Source organism: Sceloporus occidentalis, unplaced genomic scaffold (genome assembly GCF_023333645.1).
Source record: "Sceloporus occidentalis isolate IW3139 unplaced genomic scaffold, rSceOcc1.0.p SCAF_123, whole genome shotgun sequence".
Classification (NCBI taxonomy): domain Eukaryota; kingdom Metazoa; phylum Chordata; class Lepidosauria; order Squamata; family Phrynosomatidae; genus Sceloporus; species Sceloporus occidentalis.
Genome location: NW_028317103.1, coordinates 1,395,976 through 1,420,590, shown reverse-complemented (window position 1 = coordinate 1,420,590; position 24,615 = coordinate 1,395,976). Strand labels below are relative to the sequence as shown.

At 37.9% G+C, this 24,615-nt stretch overlaps 1 protein-coding gene across 1 annotated transcript in view; it reads left to right on the top strand.

Annotated features, from left to right (window-relative positions):
* Positions 1 to 24,615, top strand: part of LOC149282091 (KH domain-containing RNA-binding protein qki.L-like) — a 62,382-nt gene that overhangs the window by 18,576 nt on the left and 19,191 nt on the right. The window contains exon 3 of the mRNA XM_089498632.1: positions 17,177 to 17,293. Coding sequence (XP_089354758.1) covers positions 17,177 to 17,293 — 117 coding nt within the window. The remainder of the gene's footprint in view (positions 1 to 17,176; positions 17,294 to 24,615) is intronic.

Below are 24,615 nucleotides of genomic sequence, written 5' to 3'. Positions count from 1 at the left end.
AGCTCTGGAGTCTTAACATTGTGTGTATGTGTCGTTTGGCGTATTGGTTATAAACAAAATGCAAGAGGAAAAAAGGGCCCTCAATGGGTCCTTTTTTACATTTTTTATTTTAATACATTTCTGTACTTTCCATTTAAATCATTATTTCTGCTTATAGGAATCAATACTGCGCGAGACGGGCTAATCTTGAATTCTAGAATGCTGTGAATGCTATTTGATGGCTTCTCTGTTGATTTCAACCTGGAAGCTTCAATGGCATCACATGCTAAGCAGGAGTGACTTAATCGTGTAAATGCATATGCTGCAATCAGTATCAAACAACTTAATGCAAGCAACTGCAACAATACTCTAACTTCACATAAGATGTTTTTTATGTACTGCTAGCAAAGGCAACATGCAGCTATAGTGAACAATGTATGTACTGCATGAACATTCCACTGTGAAATCTAAGGAACACCCATGCAAAATGTGGAGGGTCTTATAATAGAGCAAGGAGCTGGGGGGTGTAGTACAAACTAATGATTCCTTACATGCATTGTTGCATAAAAAGTAAAATGAAAGGTATGACTTGTCTATTCTATGTATTGCATACGGTGGCTGGAGTGTTTTATTCACAACTCCTTTATTGTTACTAACAGGGCCGGCCCAAGACAATGCCGCCTGGGGCGAATTTTAAAATGCCGCCCCCCCCATTATCTACCCTTCCTCTCCCTCCGTCCCTGCCGCCGCCCCCCCTTGTACTTACCTTTCAGCTGTCCTGCGGCGAGTCTCCCTGTTCGGTCTCGGTGCCGGCTTGTAATGCTGAGCGCCGGAAATCTTCCGGCACTCAGCATTACAAGCCGGCACCGAGACCGAACAGGAAGACTCGCCGCAGAGGAGAGAGAGAGGGCCGCCGAGCGGGTACTGACAGCTTGGTAAGCGAAAACCACTCGGCGCCCCTTTCTCTCTCTTTTCGCTTTAAAAAAAAAAAAAAAAAGGCTTGGGGCGGCAAAGTGCCGCCTGGAGCGGTTGTCCCACTCGGCTCCATTGTCGGGCCGGCCCTGGTTACTAAGTGGACCCTCCTTGAACCCCTCTTCCCAGCTGCCCTTCAGAGTGTTTCTGGGTCTGATTCCTGCCACCTTGATATGGTAGGCTGGCACAATCCCTCCCATCTTCCCACTTGGAGCTCAAAATGTTTGGCTATGATTGTATGTGTTACAGTCCTAAAATATTAAATATGGATAAGCAGACTATCTCTAAATTGTGCAAATCAAATTCACTATTCAAGTGCTTTACTTGTTTAAATCAATAGCTATCATCACAAAGTTACTTGAAACCTTGTAAAAGCCCCATCTGTTGACTGTACTCTTTATACAAAGGTGTCCCTCTCCGGCTATACCAAATGATGGATGGTATAGAGATGCTGAGTGTAGCGCATAGACCCACCCAATTCACCTTTATAACCTCCATCTTGGTGTGAGTGATGGCTTTTAGCTTGGATCGGTTCTTAACCCTCTAGCTAGAGGTAAACTAATTTAGAGAGGGTTTAGAATAGTTGCCGAGAAGCTTAAATGAGCTTGTTTAGTATGGACTTCGTGTAAGTCGGTGCATGCATCTTTAAGATATTTGAGGTACAAATTAAATTCGATAGCAGCAGCCAGATGGTGGCTTTTCTTTTACTACATCCCACTGTAGCATGGATACCGGGGGGGGGGGCGGATAATCGAACTTTTTTCCATATTTTTTTTTCTTGGTCTTTCTGTCTGATTAAACAATGGTGTGAATGCATATTGCATACATACAATACGCTGTGTGTGCATATTGCATACAATACAATACGCTGTGTGTGTTAAATGTGGAAATTTCACCCATGCCTAAGTATGTTGACATGGATGACGCATTTCCACGTTTTATGCACACATATATCGTGTGTGTGTAACAATATAATGACCTGGATCATGGATTAATGTGTAACTATGGTTGTAAAGCAACAAGTCAAATTCAGGAACTCGCTAATTATGACATCTAATACCTTGGGCTATCTGGCTATCTTAAAGGGCATTAGCGATCAGCCTGCACATACGGTTTACCCGTTATTTTTTTTTTTTAAAGTTTAGTTCAACAAAAGTGAAGCTTAATTGTCCTTCTGAAAGCTTTTTAACATGCAAACATTCAAAAGATCTTATAGTAAGTTACAGAAGTTTTTTTCATTTCCAGGTGTTAGAAGCAACACCGGGTGGTTAGACACAAGAAAATTAGTTGTATTTAACCATTAATGCCTATTTTTTTTGATGCGTGGTATGCTGTGAATACATGTTTGGACTGAGGCTCTCACTGTTACATAAATATATTGCATTGATTAAAGTTATTGGACTATGGAATAGCACTTAATGGAGTTTATTCACCTAAAGTAGAGCTGTGATTTGAAGAGTGCCAATGCTAGCAAGCTCTTCTTTCTGCAGTAGCTCATTGCAGTTTGTTGAAACTGCGGCTCTCTGATCAACTCTTAAGCGAATAAACGCCGATGTTTCCTGCCTGGTGTTCATAGCAGCGTGTAGTACATAAGCCAATAGTTTTTTTTTTGTATGGTTTCATGCCATGGTGACAGCAACATATCAAATATGAAGAATGTGTATGTATTGTTAGAAGGTCTAGTATAAATACATATTTAGAATATCCAGGTTTCATCCGTTTTGTAGATTACAAACATGCCCAAAGAGATGTGCTCTGCTATGAGTTATGGGGATTGCAGGCAGGATTATCCCCAGATAATCTGAAAAATATGACTATGATAAAAATATGGAGGTGTGCTATGAAGTGCATATATTGAAGTGGTCTAATTTGAGTGGGCCATAAACTGTCTGGCCAAATCTGTGATTCTCCCAGGTAACACCCAGGGGGTCTGGCCTCTATGGTCGATCTATACAATATGGGTTTTGTATAATGAGAGATTTTCTATTTAACAACTTCATGGAGAACAACTGAATCTCCCACAAAAATGCGTATATCAGTAATTGTATGTAAGAGTTTTGTGTGTTCTCCTGTTTTGTTTTGTGGACGGTTTTACAGATTTGTAACCTTTATTTTCTGTATGTCATTAATTCCTGTATTTTTGTACCCAGCACTGTGATATATTTTTTTCAAAACTAAATGTTCAATTAATCGTCTGAAGAATGCTTAGGTAGAACATAAATGAATGGGAAAACCAGACAGGCTGTAGGCCCCATGTTCTATTTAAGGTTTTAAATATACCTAAGGAAGGTTTGGTAAGTTCTAAACCACTCAAATTATAGAATATACATATTTTTTTACTAAAAGGTTTTTTAATGTCTAAATTGGAAAAAATGAAACCATGATTTTATAAAAACATACTTTCCCTAAAAGCCATCCGTGCAAAATGGTTGGTCTCAGTGCTTCTAAAAATATACAAGTAACAAGAAGAACATTCACTTTTGTTTGTCTCTAGGAGCTCACCATTTTGTGTCGCATCTCGTGTGGCGCATGTATACCAGACACGTTCTACTTCTCTTAATGAGTCAAGTCGTAAAACTTGACCGCAGACTCTGGCCTGAAATTTAAGAATGTAACTTGCTGTTTGTCATTACCAACATATAAGCATACATATAGGCATTCTCTGGTCCACGGGTAGAAATGTGTAGCACGAGTTGTTTAGACACCCCCCCCACACACACACAATGTTGTCTACTTCGCCAATGACAATGTTAGCCCCACTCACCATTGACAATGGGCCCTGCTTACAGATGATATCGGCCCACCAGAGACAGAAGGGCTCCAGGTAGCCAGAGACTGGAAGTTCCTAGGTATGCTAACGTACCAAATATTGTATTATTGCTTAGGCCTCATTTAATCTCCTCTTGCCGTTTTTCTTATCTTTATTCTCTCGATGCAAATCGACCAAAACAAAAGCAAAGCCGTAAACACCAAGGATGATAAACTATTTTTAAATACATTTGTTATAAAACCTTTTTTGTCTTAACTAGAAAAGTTTTAATGTATTTATTTGTGCCTGTGTCCTATTCTGCCTCTTTATTAATCTTTATTAACCCTTTAAGGACCAGGCTGTTGTTTTTTTTGTACCCTTTGTGTCCAAGGCTGTTTTAACACTTTTGCAGTGCTCGTGTTTAGCTGTAATTTTCTTCTCTCCCATTTAATGTACCTACACAAGTTATATATTGGGTTTTTTTCAGGATAAGAGCAGCTTTCTTCATATACTACTTTGATCATATCTAATTTTCTAAAAAAAAAAAAAGATGCAAAATTGAAAAAAATCCACCTTTTCTCACTTTTATTTTAAAAATCTTTAACGCTCCTTAAGCTAAAGAAAAAACCTGCTAAATAAAGTACAAGTAGCATTTTGCTAATTCTGCTGCATGTGCTATTTAAGGTATCTTTAAAGCCGGCCAACTTAATTTACCTCATCAAACCATACATTTTGGTATTTCAAATACTCTTATTTTCTTCACACATGTTGTACTTCAGGTAGAAATTTACCACTCCTGGTATATGTCACTGTCAAACGACATTCCGATATGTGTTGAGCAACATCTCCCGAGTACAGTGATGCCACCCATGCATGGGTTTGGGGGCTAAAAGGCCACATTTGGGAAGAGTGCTCTTTTCCCCATTTTGGTCAGTCTGTGCCATCAAAACATTCATTTTTTTATTTTTAAAGTAGACACCACTTGGGTATTTCAAATGCTAGTATTTTAACTCTTCCCAAGTCGAGTAATAAACCTTTTTATATTTATTATTTTTGGACTTTTTATATTTTGCTGGAACTGGATGGTTCCCTTGATGGTGACATCACTGGATACTTTTTTAAAAAATGTTACAACATTTACAGCAAATCAGTTTAAGCGAAGAAAGTGATGCCTGGCCTGTCACTGGTCGTTAAGGGGTTAAAGTACTTTCATTTATCAATATATACCGTATTTGCTCGATTATAAGACAAGGTTTTTTCCAGAGCAAGTGCAACTAATCAGACCTCATTCTGCTGTGGCCAGGCTGCTTACCGGGCTTTGGTCGCGAGCAGCATCGCTCCTACTAGCTGCAGGAGAACAGGAAGTTAGCACAGTCCTCACATAACTCTGCCTCCCCCCTCCTTCCTCTGGGGGCAGGGCCAGAGAAGTTGCTCGCACTGCTGGGCCCCTGCAGAAGTCTGCGAGTGGGAGATCTGCAGTTCAGGTAAGGGGGTGGGGGAGGGTTTTTGTGATTAATGTGTGAAGTATGTGTGATTAATGGAATGAATGAGTATTTAAATGTTTGAATGAGTGTGTGTGATAGCATGGATGTGTAAGGGGGATGGTGATGGTAGCATGGCATAGGGAGGCTGTAATCACACTACTATCATCCCCAGGTTCCAGCATGTACTGGCTGCCTTGGCTTGATAGGAGTGTGATTGCTGTTAGCAGTTTTATATATATATATATCTCCAGAAATGCATTTTAACCCCCTATATGCCACTCAGCCCCATGATATGCCTTTTAACCCCTATATGCCACTCAGCCCCATGATATGCCTTTTAACCCCCTATATGCCAGAGTGGCATATAGGGGTATAAGGCATATCATGGGGCAGAGGGGCATATAGGGGTTAAAAGGCATATCATGGGGCAGAGGGGCATATAGGAGGGTAAAAGACATTTCTGGGGGCAGATGTGCATAACTGGGGGGGGGCAGGTTGGCAAATAAAAGGAAATAAAAAATGTTTTTCTCAATCATAGCTTTTATTAAATACGAAAAAATAGTTTACATTAATATTTACTAGTAAAACGTTTTTCCTATAGGGTAGTCTTATATTCAGGCTTTTTGTTTTTTTCCTAAATTAATATTTTGATTTTGGGGGGTCGTCTTATAATCGAGCAACTACGGTATTTGGAAGTGTAGCTCCACAGCTGTAGCACAACACTCACTCTGACATGCCAACATTAATGCTTAATTAGTTGCAGGAAAGCACTTCCATTAAAAATCAACAAGTGTCTTCTGTGCATAGGGGGGTCTCCCTAGACCCTCCCCCAATGTATGCATCTCCTTCAAGCCAAACAGCTGCGGAGGCAGGGAAAGAGGCAAATAGGATGCTGCAGCATATAGTAGGATACTGCAAGCATTTGCAAAATGAAAATATAACGGGACTACTCTATTTCATATGGATTAAAGTGTATATGATGGCTGGAGTGGACACACGTTTTGTGATAGGATGGCACAGGTGGAAGACCTTCAGATGTTCAGGGCTTGTAGACAAGCAATAGTTATGTCGGTGTCCAGAAAATGCATAACCACTGCATTTATTCCTGTGTGTAAATAACATGACCACAATGTAAATTTGGTTTTCTTTGCCTTTATATTTTGTAGCCATCAGTTAAGAATTCACATTCTAAGCACACTTGTAAAACTGCATACACTTCCTGTGATTAAAGCAGGTTTGTGATTCTTTTTGAAGCATTTGAAGTTAAGGTATTTTATTTCAACTTCTTAGTTTATTCCAGTCTTGATGGTTTATACACAACCTAGTTTATACGTGGCCTTAAAAAAAAAAATAAACAAAAAATGTCCAGAGCCTCATGAGAACAATGTGATTAGTAAAATAATCAAATTTTGATCTTCAGCAAGTTGTCTTGACCACGTCTACATGCCTAAATGAATTGAGTTGTTGCCATGTCATTGGCTGATTAGATATTAGGTACATCTGTTCAATTGCCAGTGAGTGTACAGCTTGTGTGGGTTCACTAAATGAAAGAAATTAAGATTGTAGCTAAGTGTTAAAACTGCCTTGGTCACAAAGGGTACAAAGAAAAAGAATCGGACCGTTCAGTTTCCTGTCACTGCCTGGAATTATGCAATAAAGCATATTTATACTTGAGCAAATAGTCTCATGGTATCGTTGTATTAGGTATGTTGAATTTTTTCCTTGTTTACTTTCTGATATGGCTTGGTATAAGTGGTCATCTGTGTGGCAAAAAAATGCTGAATTCAGTGTATCCTGCAGTTCAGTGCCAGAAGTTGAGTTCAGAGAGATGTTACGCAAGCTCCTTAAACACAACAGCAACAGGAACCACCCGCTGTCTTGCACCTGATTTTAAGGATGGGTATAAAAGGGTTAATGGTAAAACTAGCAGCTCTTCGCACAGGGCCCAAAGCAACTATACCTTACCCCCAAAACTGTTCACCCCACAACCCCAACACGTTATTCTCTGCAACCAAGTTCTGTTTAAAATCTTTAAAAGTACTTGAGGCTTTGGTAACCCCCTGAGCTGCTTAAACCCATATAAAATCCAAGTTAGTCAAAAAAGGTAAAACTTCCCAAATTAGAAAACTTGATAACTCTCTGGCTATCTTTGAAAGCTATACGTTCACATTTAGAGATCAAAGATAGAACTGATTCAATATAAAATTAATCTGTTTAAAATGGTAACAGAATGGTAACGGTTAATGAAATGGTAAGACGACGTACAATAGAAAACAGTAACAATAAACAGATGGAAAAGACACACATCTCGCATAAAACTAAAGTAAAATAATCTGTTGGAATCTCCAGATGTTACAAGTCCCTTGTGAAAGATGTTCGATAGTTGAAATTCTTATAGGAATTCTCCTTCCTTTTTGTCTCTGAAGTCCAGCCATTTGGTGTTGCATGGGAAATGCTAGTGTGTAGCTCTGTCTGGGCAGTGTTAATGAGCTCTTGTGACATTTTAACACATTTTGTTATGGTACCTTGTATTAGAACAGTGGGGTGATCACTTCCTCTATGCTTGTTGCAACTGTACAGGTACCAAACACCCCATATCTACATGATAACTATGTTACCCATTGTTATTTCTTAGGCCCTGTTTAAATCCCTCCAGTCATGTCTCGTATCCTTCTGGGGGTCACACTGTCAGCAGACATCTTCTGTTATGGGAATTTAACCATGTTTCTCATATCATAACTCTGCCGATGCTAGGTGTTGCAAAGCTCAGCACCAGATCTTGAGTTGAGAATGATGGCCGCTTTAATTTTGTGTCCACTTACGTGCTTATCACTAATTTTTGTCATTTCCTGCTGCAAATGTTTCCTTGTTTTCTCTTTGGACTTTGTCTTCAATCTACTGTTTCATATTAAATCTTCATCAAACCATACCTGGCAAAAATCTTTAGGTCATTTGTTGTGGCGCTGGTGTTTCATGCTATAGGTACATAAATATATTTGAGAAAAAAGCAAATGCCTTGTCTCTAAGAAGCAAACACTACATCTTGTTTGGTTAAAATTGCAACGGTTTTTGCTTCTTGCAGCTGCAAATTAATGGGAAAATCCAAAGGAATTCAATGACGGGTTCAGTGCTTAACACAGACATCATGTGCAAATGACTTGGGTGTGCATATTTAATCACAGAAACTGTTTACCTGCTGTGTAGGCCATTTAATTTATGGACCTTGTAAGCGAATGTAGAATACTGAGGTCACATATAAATTGACTTTTTTTTATTCAACTGCTGTCTTCCTAGACTGTCGTTCACTCCCCATGTTCAATCAGTCTAAAAAAAACAAACAAAAAAAACCCGCCGCCTTGACCTTAACACATAATGCCACTAAGGCTCTTGTCCATGCCCTCATCTCCAGCCTCGATTACTGTAACCATGTCTTAGCTGGTCTCCCTCATACCCATCTTGTCCCTCTGCAATCCACCATGAATGCGGCTGCCAGACTTATCTTCCTCTCTCATCACTTTTCTAACACCTCTCCCCTCTGTCAGTCTCTTCACCGGCTGCCTATGTGCTTTCTTTTCAAAATTTCAAAAGCAAGGACAATTCTCTGCAGATGTCTTCATTTCTGGTGCATTTCATATAGAAAATGTCTGGTTTTTAAAGGGAGTGTCCCATGGGGGGAAATTTTCATTAAGCCTTACATGCAGTGCTGTATACAGTGATGCAGGTTAGTATTGGGGGAAAAAAAAACCTGATTATATTTTGTTTTAGTAAACTTCCTTCCTCTACAGACCTTGAGGCTTCCATTGTCAGTCTTGATATTGACTTTCCGAACACCGCTTGTTAAGCATTAAGCTCGCTGTGTATATATTTTGTAGTTTTTGATCCATAGGCATATGGGATATTCTTTAATCAGTCCTTAGCAAAGTGTTAATACCAAGCATGGCCATAAATTAAATGAGCAGATATTGCCAGTGAGGGTGTCAAAAATGCACTGGGACATCTGCTCTGAGGTGGGTTATCCAGAGGACAGTAACATAAAATCAATTATGGAATATGTATCTTGTTAGAAGGTCCACTATAAATACATATTCAGAATACCGAGGTTTGATCCTTTTGGTGGATACCAAACGTGCCCAAGGAGGGGTGTTGCTGTTATGATGGGTAGACCTTCTTGTGTCTCCTATTTGCCGTCCAGATATTCACATAAATATGAAGAATGTGATAAGAACAAAATGGAGGTGTGCTGAGTGGACCATAAACTGTCAGGCCAAACCTTTCTGTATGTACCTGATTATCCCAGGTAACACACAGGGGTCTGGCCTCTGTGGTCTATCTATAGAATATGGGTTTTGTATAATGATAGAGATTTTCTATTTAACAACTTCATAGAGAACTTTACCATCTGAATCTCCCAACAAGGTAATTGTTTTGTAAGGGACATAATAATAAAGCTATATTTTAAAGGAACCCAAACAACTATTTCTCTAAGTTTTAATACCAAAAAAGTTTTACTAGTAAATATTCATGTAAAGTATATTTTATCCTATTTAATAAAAACTATGAGAAAAATGGCTCTTGTTCATATTTTCTTTTATTTGCCAACCTGCCCCCCCAGTTATGCACATCTCACCCCAAGCTTGCAACTCTGCCCCATATATGCCTTATACCTCCTATGTACCAGAGATGCCACTGTGCCCCTCAATATTCCTTATACCTCCTATATGCCACTGACATGCCACTCTGTCCCCTGATATGCCACTGTGCCCCGATATGCCTTATAGCCCTCTATATGCCACTGTGCCCTCCTGATATGCCACTGTGCCCCAATATGCCTTATACCCCCTATATGCCACCATGCCCCCTGATATGCCTTACACCCCCGATATGCCACTGTGCCCCGATATGCCTTATACCCCCCTATATGCCACTGTGCCCCGATATGCCTTATAGCCCCCTATATGCCTTATACCCAATGTCACTGATATGCCCTTTACCTCAATATGCCACTGTGCCCAGATATGCCTTATACCCCCCCTATATGCCACTGTGCCCCCTGATATGCCTTACACCTCCTATATCCCCACTGTGCCCCCTGATATGCCTCATAGCCCCTCTATGCCACTGTGCCCACTGATATAAAAAAAACTGACAGCGCTAAAATAGACATAAAATATATGCTTTAATGAATATAGAAAAAAAGATACACAATACAATATAAATATATATAAATATATGGACAATACAAACAATAAATCATATATTACAGCAATCAAAAAATAAAAAACACAAAGAATGCAAAGACATAATAGATCCCGAAAAAATTCTACCTGCCCCACCAGGGGTTAATATATCAACAAAAAATACAGGGCAAATAAGCAAAAAAAAAAAGATAATACTCCATGCTTACCTTACCCAGGGGTGCTTACTTGCTCCGTTTTTCTTCTACTGCTATATTCACCCCTGGTGGGGAAGGTAGAAGTGAAGGGAAGTAGGGAGGTTGCGCACATCGAGCAGACAGCCACTTCTCCCTTCCGCTTCCGTTGGGGCTTCCATGATGGAAGCCGCACAGGAAGGTCACATGACGCCGGGTTCAGTAATAGAAGCCCCGGCGGAAGTGGAGGGGAGAAGGAGTGGAGAAGCGGAGGATGTCTGCGCGTTTTGCACAGACCCTCACCGGGTGGCAGAGAGGATCCAGGTCTCCTGCAGCTTTGCAGGGGGTCTGAATTCTACTGTTATAATCCAATCTCTATTTGAGATCGGATTATAGAAGGACGGGAGTTTTTCAGAGCATTTGCTCTGAAAAACAATTTTATAAATCGATAAAAATCGATTCAACTAATTGATTATGAAAATCGTTGACAATGATTTTCATAATCGATTATCGATTTTATCGATTCGTTGTTTCAGTCCTAATCGTATGGGTCTAATTATGAAGGTTTGTGTATAATATTGCAATTCTTTTGTTTGGGTTAACCTCTGCCACCATATTAACAGGTAACCAAGGATTTGGTGTCATTAACACTTACACTCCCAATCTCTCCATTATCTCAGCCAGGCATATAGCCCTCTCTCATGACACCACTCTATTGATTTTTTTTGTGAGAATGGTAATGAAACTCTATGGAGAAACAGAATTCATTGGGTGAGAGTGTTGCGCTTAGCCATTCTACAGTTTCCCACAGACATTATAAGGAGTTGGTGCGTTTGTCTAGTAGACTGGGCAATGAGAACAGAGCCAGAACACATACCAAAATGGCACCCTTCTTTCTCCACAAATCTGTATGCAATAGTCTGGACATTGAAAGTGACATTGTTCCCAGTGTATAATGTAATGGGCAAGATCTGTGCTTTAGGAGTTCTGTTACATGGTCCGTGGGAGCATGATCTCTTCTACCTCCTTTGCGCTAGAAACAAGGGTTGTGTAATAGTTAGCCTTTGTGGTCCTTCTATGCGTCATATATCATGCTTTAAGCATGCCACAGTGACTAAAATGTTTTCTTAATTTTGTGCTTTGTTAAAAAATTGCAAAAGTCACACTGAAAAAGCGATGCGTGCTGTTTGACATTGTATTGCATTTTAGGCTTAGATGCCAGAGGACAGTGTCTTTCTTACTAAAGCTCAGAGTATGGCAACATGCACACAAGTTATTTTCCTAAATGATGTATTGTAAATCAGTGAAACAATACTCACTCCGCGAGTAAGGCACATAGACACATGGGCTTGCAAACATAGCTAAACCCTCTGCACACATAAACAAATGAGGACACAACTTTTTCTGCTTCACACGTGAGAATTGGGTGGTTAATGTTTGTTTTTCTTTATTGATGACTTCTTTTTCTTTCTGTATTCTCATTCATTTATATCAGTTTAGTCAGACATGTTGACAGAGTAGAGCAAACAAGAATTATTAGCAGGCATAGTCCAAGCCTGGCAATACATGAGCTCAGAGCTAAATATATAGGTCAGTGACATTCTAGCAGCTGCCATAAGCCCTGCTGTTTGTTGCTGGGGTACACTGCCCTAAAAAAGGAAGAGAATGCATTGTAGCTCTGGGGAGAAAAGCAGCAGCTGGTGGGCTTATCGCTCAGCCTACTGACAGTTAAGGTCAGATGTTTGAAAGGACAACAGTTAGCTCAGAAAGACAATGCTTTTATTAGCATAGTCAGGGTACGGAATTAAAGAGAAACCATTTATTTATTGTATGCTATTACAAAATAAATGCATAAAACTATTGGTGATGGTTGCAAAAAAGTTACACTAAAATATTTTTAGCTTAATGTTTGAACGTTTCCCAGTGCAGTATGCCTCGATCCCTTTGTGGACCTCTCATATTTTCTGCCAGTGACGCAATGGTGATGTAAGTGGGCTCCTAATATTTGGTTTTTATCATAGTAAAAAGCCTATGTAAAGAAATGGAGAGGTGGTAAGCGTTGCTCTGTCAGTTCTCCTGCCTAGGCACCTGAAGCCTTGATGTTGTTTTCCTTTCCTTGTTTTTCTGCCTCCCCACCCCGTCCCCATTTTAGTGAGTGTATGCAAATAAAATGACCCCATGGTAAACACCCTGGAAAGTAAGCATAAATAAACTCATCTGTGACCCTACAAATCTTATTTTATTCATTAACAAATGGCCAACACTGTCAGGTTTCTCCAGCATGAAGGGCTGTTTAATGCGTAGATCACAAAATAGGAAACCTTTAAAGAAATTTCACTGTATATTATATAGGGCCAACCAAGCTCTTCCTGCAGCAGAAGGTCATGGTTAGTGAGTGAAGTAGCTCAACCATGACTGTCCTGTCAACTGTCCCTTTTGTGAATAGAGGGAAGGGAGAGCACTGTTTCACTGTTGTACTTTGACTTCATTACATATTGTTTGGTATGTTAGGATGAAAAATATGTATTGTATCTTAGCTTAGTATATGGCACTCAAAATCAAAATGCAGTCAGAGCCATCTTGCTTTCTTTATGCTGAGAACAAAGAAGCTCCTGGTGAAAACAGATGCCTCCTCAAGTATGTCCTAATTAAACGTATGGCCCAGCTACTCCAGTCAGGAGGAATTTGAGGAGTACAAATTGTTAATCTCAGCAGTGCCTCCAGGTATGCAGGGATAATTGACTGCAAAATATAGAAATATTGCATAAGGTTTCAATTCTGTAATTCTGTTGTACATTCACTGTTAGAAGAAAAAAATAGCGTTATTTAATATGTTAAGAATCACATTGGTTTTTAAGCTCGTTTGAGCAGGGCCCCCACATCTGTTATGTTTGATTTATGTTCTGTCTATCCATTTTACAATTTCGATGAATATAGGATATTAATACAATGTGCTATGTTTCACTTTTTGCATCATAGTGTGTGTTAAATCCACAAGCCAGTAAATAATCCCTGATAATTGATCAATACTGTATTCTGCCATGATAAATTTCCTATAATTCTCCGGTTTATATATTGTACTGCACACTGATCATATACAGATTTTTTTTTTATTCACAAATTATAGTTAATATCTTGTCTTGAATTATACATTTTGGTGTGATCAGCAAGGACTGAGGATCGGATATAAAGTATAGGGTATCTCTTTATATTAATACTGTGGGTGTAGTCCTACGATAGTACCATAAATTTGCTTATTGAAATTTTTTTTTTATCGTTATTTTGGAAGTCCAACCCCAGTGGAATACTGCAGCAAGAACAGATTTTTTCAATTTATAGTTAGACAGGCCAATGATGGCCTTTCATAAGAAAGAGTGAACAGAAAGCTTAAAGTCTGAATCTCTTACACACACTCTGAGAAATCTCCCTTGTGTGAATAAACTCCTTGTTCAATGTAAAATTGTAGATCTGTGAGCATGCATGTACTCATAAAACTCCACTGTCCTGGGTCACACTACTCAATATCAATCATATATTTTGGACAATGCTGCACTGTTTGATCCTGCCAGCAAAGTCAGGCAAATGAATGTAGTTTTCGTTCTTTAACATTTAAATGCCTGCAGATAACAGAGCCTTTTATTTCCTCATGTGTTAGAAGTCTTCTCAAGGAAAAGTTGAAAGTGGAAGTCGGAGGCATTTGTCACTAGTCTGGGAGTCCATAATGAGTTCAATTTACTCTGATTAGAAAGGTCATGGTTGCTGGCAGTCTGTTGTTGAACCTTGCTTTTGCTTCTCAAACCAGTAGGGCAGAAAAACAATTTTGTGAGTGCTGTGACATTGTTTGGCATTCTCTTTTCCAATAGACCAATTTAATGTCGAGAAAATGTACTCTGTATTCTCTAGAGCAAACTAATATAGCTATATACACAAAATATAATATATTTTTCATATGTGTATATAATTTGTGGTGCACATAATTGCCGAATCCCCAAAAGATTAAAAAAAACAAAACTGTTTCATGTATGTGGCACTGCAATCGAAAGGTCACTCCAGACTGTTCAAAAGGCTCTGAATGATTGTCTTATCAACACAAGACTAATCTAGCCAAAACAGATGAATGCTTGTGATCTTGATAACATGCAGATTCCAGGGAACAGGTGCACAGGGGCTTTGAAACCAAAAATAAAAACGTATTTGAAATAATGCCGGGATTAGTTAACATTTTAAATCCTTTTTAAATCGACATTATTCACATCTAACAGAAGGACTGAAACGGTTTTAGACATTATTCAATACAGATTAAGATTTGCAATTGCTGTGCAAATGCAATGGATCCTAATACAAAGGCTTATGTTTACTTCTGCAGCTGACTGCTGTGTGCATTAACCAAAAAAAGAAATGCAATTTTTAAAAAAGAATCTTGAAAATGCCTTTAACGCAGTCACCCTATCTGTATGCTATTCTACTTGTGACGTAAAAAACGTTTGATACACTAAAGTAGTACCTTTTTGACATTTATTTTATAAAGCCGGGTAACAAATAGTAATATTGCTTCTGATTTATAGTCGGTAGATTGTAGATATAATACTTACATTTACCAGAATTTTCAAGCCTCCGCGTGTCTTATTTTTTAGTTTTAATGACCATTTTAATGAAAATTTGTAACTTATTGCCCACTTTGGCACTATCCCCCCCCCCATTTTTGTTTCTCACTTTAAAGCTACCTTAGATTACTATCCAACATTATCGGTGTGCTTTTTCCCTGACCCAGATTTTGCCACAAATGTCTCTGAAATCCCTAAAAAAAAAATTCCGTAAAAAGCACTACCTCAGAATTTATCTAGAAACGAAGTATCTGACAAAAATGATTTTATTTCTCTCTAAAGGAAAAATGATATACGGGTTACCTATGCATGTTTCCAATTCATTATTCTGTGGTAGCATCTACTTATTTAGTGTATGTTGTGTAGGTCAACTGTGGATCACAAGAGCCTGTGTTACACTGGGGATTTGACATGACATTGTGAGTGACTAGGAATTTAAAACTACATCTGTGTGTTCACCTCAGCTTGATTGACTCTGTTCAATGTTGATTTACACTTTGGCTCTTCAGCAATCAGACATTTCCTGCCTGTGCCAGAAGGGAATAGCCTGCTGGGATTATTTCCTTTGTGTAATATACTGTATGCATTCATATATTGTGTGTGTGAAATATATATATATATATATATATATATATATATATTCGATTATTAGACAAACCCCCCCCCCCCCAACATTTCAATATTTAGGAAAAGAGAGCCTGAATATAAGACTACCCTATAAGAAAAAAGTTTCTTATATAAATATTCACGTGTAAACTATTTTTTCATATTTAATAAAAACTATGATCGAGAGAAATGCATTTCCTATCTCCTTTTACTTGCCAACCTGCCCCCAGTTCCCCCACATATGCCTTATACCCTCCTATATGCCAACCTGCCCCCCAGATATGCCTTATTACACCCCTATATACCAGTCTGCCTCAGATATTCATTTTAACCCCTATATGCCACTGCCTCCCTGACATTGCTATAATCCTTGCTTTTCTTGTGTGGTTTTATGTGTATTGTATTATGTGACAGTTCAATTTGCATACTTTGGAAAGGAAATAATCTTTGTAGGTTGAACAATTATAATTGTGTGTGTGTATATATATGTGTTAACGCACGGGTACCAACCGGGTACCAAGATGCCCCATTGTCATGATTCCACTGTGAAAACCTAACCATATTTAAGAGAACATAACTGTAAAGATGCTAGACTCTGTGACCCCAATGCTTGGCCCCTGTAAGATTGTATGGCACCCAGGACAGGCTATCTGACATCCTCTCAAGATGCCCAGCTTGGGTGCTCTTCGTGTTTTCATTGAAGTTACATTTTCTCTTATTCATGAGATACCTTGTTAAACATAAGCCTTTCGTATGACAGGCATTAAGTTGGTGCTATATAAACAAACACCTGGCTATATTAGTGAAATATGCATAGTAATCTGTTTCCACATATAAATTAACAGTAAATTATAATGTATAACAGTTTGTGCCTTTTCACTTTTCACAACTTTAATAGGCAGTTTATTAGGCAATATCTTGTATATATCAAGTTCATTTTAATCACAACCTTTCTGTAATCAAATTTGTATATCCAGCAAACTTAATACAAGATCCAATGTATATTGCGGAACACACATTTATGCTGCTTTTGCTTAATATTTTCTTTGTTATAACTCTAATATTTTCAACTCAGAGAGTTACTAATTTAATTAAACAATTGCAAATTGAGCTTGTTGATTACCATGGGAATTGACTTGCAAGACCACACGGTGAACTTCAAGTTGCTCTTTTGTAAGTGTAGATTTTCCTGATTTAAAGCAAAACTTGAGTGCTACGCACTTTAACATGTGCAATAAGATGTATCCTCTCATGTAAAGTTTTTCATGACAGATATAGGTAATTATTATATGGTGCTTTAGTTTTTATTTTGCATATTGGCGCTGTTTCCACATTATATATTTTCTCTATCCTGATATGAAAGGTTTTTAATTAGCGGATTGTGTTAATGTGAATTTCAACTTTTCTTTTGCAGTTCAACTTTGTTGGTCGCATTTTGGGGCCTAGAGGACTAACCGCGAAACAGCTAGAAGCTGAGACAGGGTGTAAGATTATGGTCCGAGGGAAAGGTTCAATGAGAGATAAAAAAAAGGTATGTTACCAAGTGACATAACTTATGTTCTTTATGATTTTCATGATGCCGGTCTTATTTCAACTATTTTGTTTGTAGGTGGTTTAGATAACCAGCAAGTTACTTGCTTTCTTCCCTTACAGGAATAATTAATCTTGAGGGTTTGTTTTTTTTCTTTCTAAAACCATTTTGTCAACTTTTTTTTTTCCATCGGTTTGTTAGCTATTTAGGTATTTTTTTTTTTTTTTCTGTTAATTTACTGCATCTTTGCAGTAATTTAGAGCTTTTGTTCAGTAACACTAACATTCAAAACATTTTTACAATAATTAACCACGATAGCTTACATTGATACAATAGAACAAACCACCTGTTAGAGTATTTTGGTATGACACATTGTGATTCCATATGTTAAACTTGGTGTGCTACACTATCCTTGTTTTTTTGTATTTATATTACATTATGAATCAATATTGAGATCGTAATTCAAGATAATTAGTTAAAGCATGCAACAGCAGATGGATATTTTGTATTGCATAAAACTCTAAATCACAGTTGCTCTCTCTCAGACCCTTCTCACCTCTCTACAATCTACCATTAATGCTGCTGCCAGACAAATGTTCCTCATCCACCGGTTTTCTTACCCCTTACTGCCTGTCTGCTTAATTTCAAAATCTTGACTCTTACTGTTGAAGCGCTTCATAGTGGTTCCCCTGCTTAAATCTCCTTTATCTCTAAATACACTCCCACCCTGTTCTGTTATGGAAAGTTAACCATATTTCTCAAATGTTAGATGATGCACCCTCTATTTGGCCCTAGAGCCTGCCCCCTGTAGGATTTTATGGCACCCAGGACAGGATTCCTAGCATTCTTTGAAGATGCCCTGTTTGGGTGCTCTTCCTGCTTCCCTAAGTTTATGGTCAGTTCTGGCCAGGTTACAGATAACCTTTTATTGCAGGATGTGGCCAAAGAAACAAATATTTTCTCAATGCAAGATGCTTTAACATGCAGACTTGCATGGTTTTTCAAGGGCTGCCCTATGCTCTGGAATTTCCTCCCCTCCAGCCTATTTGTTTTTCCCCTTGCCTTCAAGCCTCCGAAAAACCCATCAAGGCCCACTTTTTTTAGGGATGTCTACAAACTTACGTGTTGATGCCCTTCATCTTGCCTTACTTGGCCCACTATTCCTAGTACTCTCCTGCCGTCAGGCAATACTTATGCTAATATTACTTGTCCCTAGCAGTGGCACCTTTACCTCTTGTGTAATACACCCAAACTCCCTCTAAATTGTAAGCTCAGTTGAGTAGGGCCCTCCTTACCCTTTGTTTCTGTAAGTTGAATTATTATGTTATATACTACTTATGTCCTGTCTACCCATTGTACAGCGTTGAAGAACATGATGGCGCTATATAAAACAATAAGTCCCGTTTGAGTCCGTTTCAAAACGCCACTTGAAAGAGACATGCTGCCTTTAACAAGGTATTCAAAATAATTCATAGAGGGTCTCTAGCATTGTCTATAAATATATGGTTTGATGGGATAAATTGATGTCCCAAATACGACATATGGGGGTTGCTTATGACTAGGTGTCAAATTGCCAAATTGAAAATCAGAATTGCACACGCCCCAAATGCGGCCTTCTAGCTCCCAAACAACCCGACAAACCCATACACGGGTGCGATGTGACCAGATTTTTAGTAAATTAGATGAAATCAAAATAATGGTATTTAAACACATTTCCTATCCTGAAAAAATATCATTTATCTTGTAAATTTATCAGTAAATTAGAAGAAAATTACAGCTAAACACACACTGCATTGTCATGAATGGTACAAAAAAATATGAAAACGGCTCTGCCCTTAGTGGGTTATGAATGCTGTTTTAGCAGTTACCTGCGCATTTTTTCCCTAGTCTCTCAGATTGTTACCTGGCGTTCTCAGTTAGTATTGTTCTTAAATAGCACCGTCATATTCCCTAGCACTGTACAATTGGTAGATGGGAGATAAGTAGTATATAGCATAACAATTTGACCTACAGAAACTGGACCCTTTGGACCCTTGGAAGGAGGACTCTTCTCAAACGAGCTTCCAATTTAGAGGGAATTAGGGTGTATTACACGAGATAAAAGTGCCACTGTTGGGGACAGAGTAGCCACATTAGTATACTATTGTTTTAGGGGCTAGGAAAATGTAATATAGACATTATTTGTGCACTCTACTGCTGGACTATGTCTGTATAAATGTGTGTCTTGGTTTTAAGATGAGCCCTGATTCTGTAATGTCTCTACTTTTTTAAATAATTTAGATATGTTTGAGGTGTACTGTTGCTAAGTACGTCGCACTAATTGCAGCAATTTTTACTGTTTTGACATGCTTCATTCAGGCTGTTACCAATATACTGGAATGCAGTATGTTGGCTCTAAACAAGGTAAGTGTTCTGGATGTTCTCCTCCTAGTGCTACACTGAAGGAAAAAAGCATTTTTATGTCATTTCGGTAAAACAAAATGTAATTTCATTATCAATTTATATGCATACATTGTGTTTTCTAGGATCGATTGTGCTTATGAAAATGTATTTAACATGTATTTGTTTAGGTATAATATGCCTTAAGAAGAGACTTAGATTCAGTTAGCCTATAAAGGAATCATCTTTACCAAATTTGCAGGTCATGAATTGTCATTTTATGTACTGAATATTGTTTGTTATAAGTTACATGTGGTACATGTGTAATGGCAATCAGGGATGTTAGACATTTTCATTTAAATTATAGGCTTAGAAAATTTCGTGTCCACAGGTAACATTTGTGACCTTGTGCACTTGCACATTTCTCAATTAATCGTGATTAAAAGGCACTCCATTAAATGGAAATATCTGAAGCCACGCTACTCTTCATTTAAAAAAATTTTTTACTGCAGCAACTTTGGTTAACTTAAATTTTATATATTTTTTTTATTGCCAGTTTTTTTTTCTCTATTTGTTTGATTAGAACGATTAATAGATTATCACTGGAGACTTAATTCAGGGTTTAAACTCCTCTGTTACTTGTACACTGACACGTAGAATACATAGCGGCCCCCCGCAGGACAGTTGTTTGGAGTAGGGGCTAGAAATACATGACAAACTTTTTTTATTTTTTCTATTTAAATCTTAACCCAAACCAGATTTTTTGCCTCCTTTTCCGGGTGAAAATTAAGTTTGTTGCAAAGTTGTATGATTAGTTCCATTCCCAGGCAGTTGGTATGCATACATTTTAGTTTTGTTTTGCACCCCAAAACATATTAAGTGTGAGTTATTCAGCCTCACTAATAAATTAGTATTATGTAAAATATTACTGTTATGGGATACTGGATTCTGTAAGTCAAATGGCAATCAAAGGGAGGTTGGAGTAGAAGTAATACAAGCTTATGAAGCAGTTTTGAAGCGGCAGAAAGGAAAGTGATTTGGTTTGAAGCTGCTTGTTGAAGTTGTGATTTTATCTTAAGGCCTAAAAAACAGACGAGGAGCGTCTTAATTCTCTGACTGCGTGCATAGCCTTAAGTCAACAAAAATGCCAGTACTCAGTGTGTGGTTCAGCTGTGGATGCCCTCAGAACAGCATCTATTTCAGCTCTTGCTTACTGGCTCAAATATCTTCTGCACTCCACAAAGTAATCTTGCTTTTTTCTGACATTTAAATGTCAGATGTGCGAGGAAACAACTGTGACAATTTAGCCATTTTTTCTTTGGGGGGGGGGGCTTTTTTTCTTCAAAGTGCTACAGCTTCTACCCAGTTTCAGAAACACTGTTTTCTGAAATATAATTAAAAACATTTCACAAAGCTTCAAATATTGACGCCATGACTTTGAATTAACCTTTGTGGTGTTTTATGGGTAGTGGTGTTCTGCGTATCACTCTTTCCTCTGGCACTCTGTGATAAATGTCCATTGAATATTTACTGTAAAGATTGTGGTCACCGTTATAATGCTGTGAAATTAGTATATATCAATGTTAGTGTTTTATTTCTATGTATAGGGATATGTGGAAAGGAAAACATGGATTCCAGTAGCTGCTAACATATGTATGCAGAGTAAAATGTTTTGAGTGGTACATGAAGCTCATTGGTAATGATGAGAATTTTTTTTCTTCCTCAATGTAAAGCAAGTTGAGAGAATCTTGGGCCCCGATATGTGTGTTAGATTGACATATCCATCAGAAGGTGATATAAAGTACCACAGCACTTCGTACAAAAAAAGTGAATATTTGCAAGCTTGAATTAACAGATATGAGGTTATATTAAATATGGTAAGCATAGTTTGCATTTTGATGAATTAGGTGGTTGCAATTGGTCAAGACTATCTAGCAGGATAGTTTTCCTTCCAGAATAATCACTTGGTTGTATAGGTGGGGGGGTCTTTGATATGATTTTTTTTTCCCCCCTGTCCATTCATGCCCGTCTTTTACAGAACGCCTTTTAACTGGATCTCATAACTGCTACTGTATTATAGTATATTGATTATATTGCATGTGTTGACAGTGATTTACTTAAAACCGGATGCCAATTTCCCCACAGAAATGAGAGAACCATTAAGGTTCTATATTATAAAGTCTCCCCCTTTTTTTATTTAAACATTGCAGCGCCACATATCTTCCATCTTTTGCTCATGAACTTTGTTTAGCAGGCTGTTTTTAACTGTTAAAGTGTAAATCATTGGGCTTTTTAGTTTTTTTGCTGAGAAAACAGTTTGGCCCAAAAATACATAGATGTTTTTTTGTTTACGTTCAATGAACTTATCTTGGCTAACCTGTGGGCCTGTAAAATCAATTACAATGGAGATCTTTTTGAATCATTTAATTACCTGTGTCTAATTAAATAAATTTTGCGTGCCCACAACGGAGGAAAGTCCATTTTATCCTTGGATGCTGTTAATTAGACTATTTAAAAGCAGTCTTGATTAGGTTTCAGTGAGCGTTTTTGCCTTTTTTCTTTTTTGTTTTGTACAACCACAGTTTTTGTGTTGTCGTTAAAGTTCAAGAAGTCGTTAACAATTTTGGTTCTTGCTGCCATATGATGTATAGCTGGGTTCCCCGGCCCACAAGTTGGGTACTGTTATTGCACAAGTTGCTTTTGACATTGGAGAGAGGAATTGTGCATTTGCTTATACTACCACAATTTTCTTTCTACACTTTTACAACCAAGGATGTGATTTTCAAGTACATTCAACTTATACATCAGTTTTCATGCTTTCGCTTTGAAATCCTTGGAGCAGGCTGTAGCCGTACCGATTTTACCCTTATCAAAATGTCTGTCAACTACTGTATGTAGGTGTCTGTACTTTCCTCCCTTTTTACTACACAGTTAAGATGTCTGCGACTTGTTAATATTTCAGAAAAGTGTTAATATTGTGTAACAATGTGTGCAGATGCCTCAGTGAGGAAGTGAAAATGCTGACTTGTTAGATATTTAACTCAGTGGCAGGCTTTTGCAGCTGCTATATTGTTTCAAATGTTACACAGATGTCTTTGTATAGCATAAAAGAAGCTGTGATTGCAGTTGTGAATAGAAAGTGATTTTTATACATGAGGATAATTTTGGTGGGGGGATTTTGGTGCACATTTGTTAAATTGTTTAATCTCCTATTTGAAGGCCCTTTGACCATCTCCAAGATGGCAACAGATGTTTGCATTCGTAAAGGGCAGCTTAAATTGTATTTATTTCAATGAATGCATGTGCCTGTATTGCCATTTTAGGCATATTTAGAAGCATTTACTGTCTCACAGTAGGACAGCACAGCAATTATACCCATCATTTTGTCTGTGGATAGTTGATTAATTGCATTCAGTTGGTCCTCCATCAGCTATTGAGCTCCCCCTTCCATAGTGATCATCATCATAACAGGCTACCATGTTGTGGGGTGTATTACCAGTGGGCATTTCCTAGCCATCAACAGACTGTAAACTGAAATCTCCTGTTTAGATTCTAAATATATTTATAGTCATGGAAAAAAATAACTGCAGGTTAAACACCTAAATTTGTCATGTATTTATCTGCTAATTTTGTAAAGCAATATTCAGTTTCATACATCTTCCTATTTAAGATTAATAAATTAATTGAACCAGAATTGGTAATTTTTTTTTAGGTTTTTGTCATTGTTTATATGACCTAGATGTTGAACTTCAAGGTGTTCGTTCATTGCACATTACCTTGAAATTCACCTAAATATCTCATTCTGCGTTGCCTTAATGAATGGCTTATTAAATATGCAAAAGCATTATTAATGAAATTTTTTTAAATACATACAAATGGTTAATACATGCAAAAATAACTGAAAAGGAAGTTACATAGCAGCATAGTATCTCAGCAGATGAGAACCGTAAGAACAATCTGCTCTGCTTTTTAACAGAAAAGTTTCCATGCCTGGCAGGTTTATGTATTTTAGACAGATTTCCTTTCTGCGATGTTTCTTTGGAAATACTAAGTTGCTTTAGTGCCAGCATCAATATCAAACATACAATTCAGTATGTATATGCGCAGAGCATTTTTTGGACATATTCACTATCATGTAAATTAAGGCTTTTATGCATCTAACAAGTGGGATTTATTGGGGGGGGGGGGCGCAATTGTACCTTACCTTAACCACAATATGCCGCTGCACATTGATTTTTTTTTTTTAATATGTATATGTGTGTGTGTATATATATATATATATATATATATATATATATATATATATATATATATATATATATATATATATATATATATATACACACACAAATACCAGCCCTCAGTAACGGCACTCACACGTGTAACAGACAGAGCACCTTTTGTGCATGTGTGTAACTGATAAATTTTGCATCTGATATTGTGGGGGGTGGGGGATTGTGGGCTTTTTCTTTTTTTTGTGTGGAACTGGGCTCCCAAGAACTCATGGGAGCAAGTGTTGTGCCTTTTGGCCACTACCCTTACGTCAGTGTGTTCTCCTTTCTAGGAGAGCTGTAGGAGATCAGTCCCTCTCTTGTTTTGGCTTGGGAAGAAAGGCACAATATGTTCCCCTTGTGGGGAGTACTGTCCCAGAAGATGAGGGACTCTGTTGTCTGTGGCCTTGCCTCTGCACCACTTTTTTTTTTTTTTTTTTTTTTTTTTTCCTTTCTTTCTTCAGTGGACGATAGAGAAGCTTCTTGAAAGAAAAAAAAAAATCCCTACCGGACTTTATTCCTTGTTCAGTTTCATCTTTCCACACTCTTGGGATCCATGCAGCACTTTTAAATGTACTTTAAAAAAAATATATTTTTATGATAAATTGGAAGTTAATGCATTAGTCTTTTGATATGTTTTTTTGCAGGGTTCCTACAATCACTGGCTGGAAT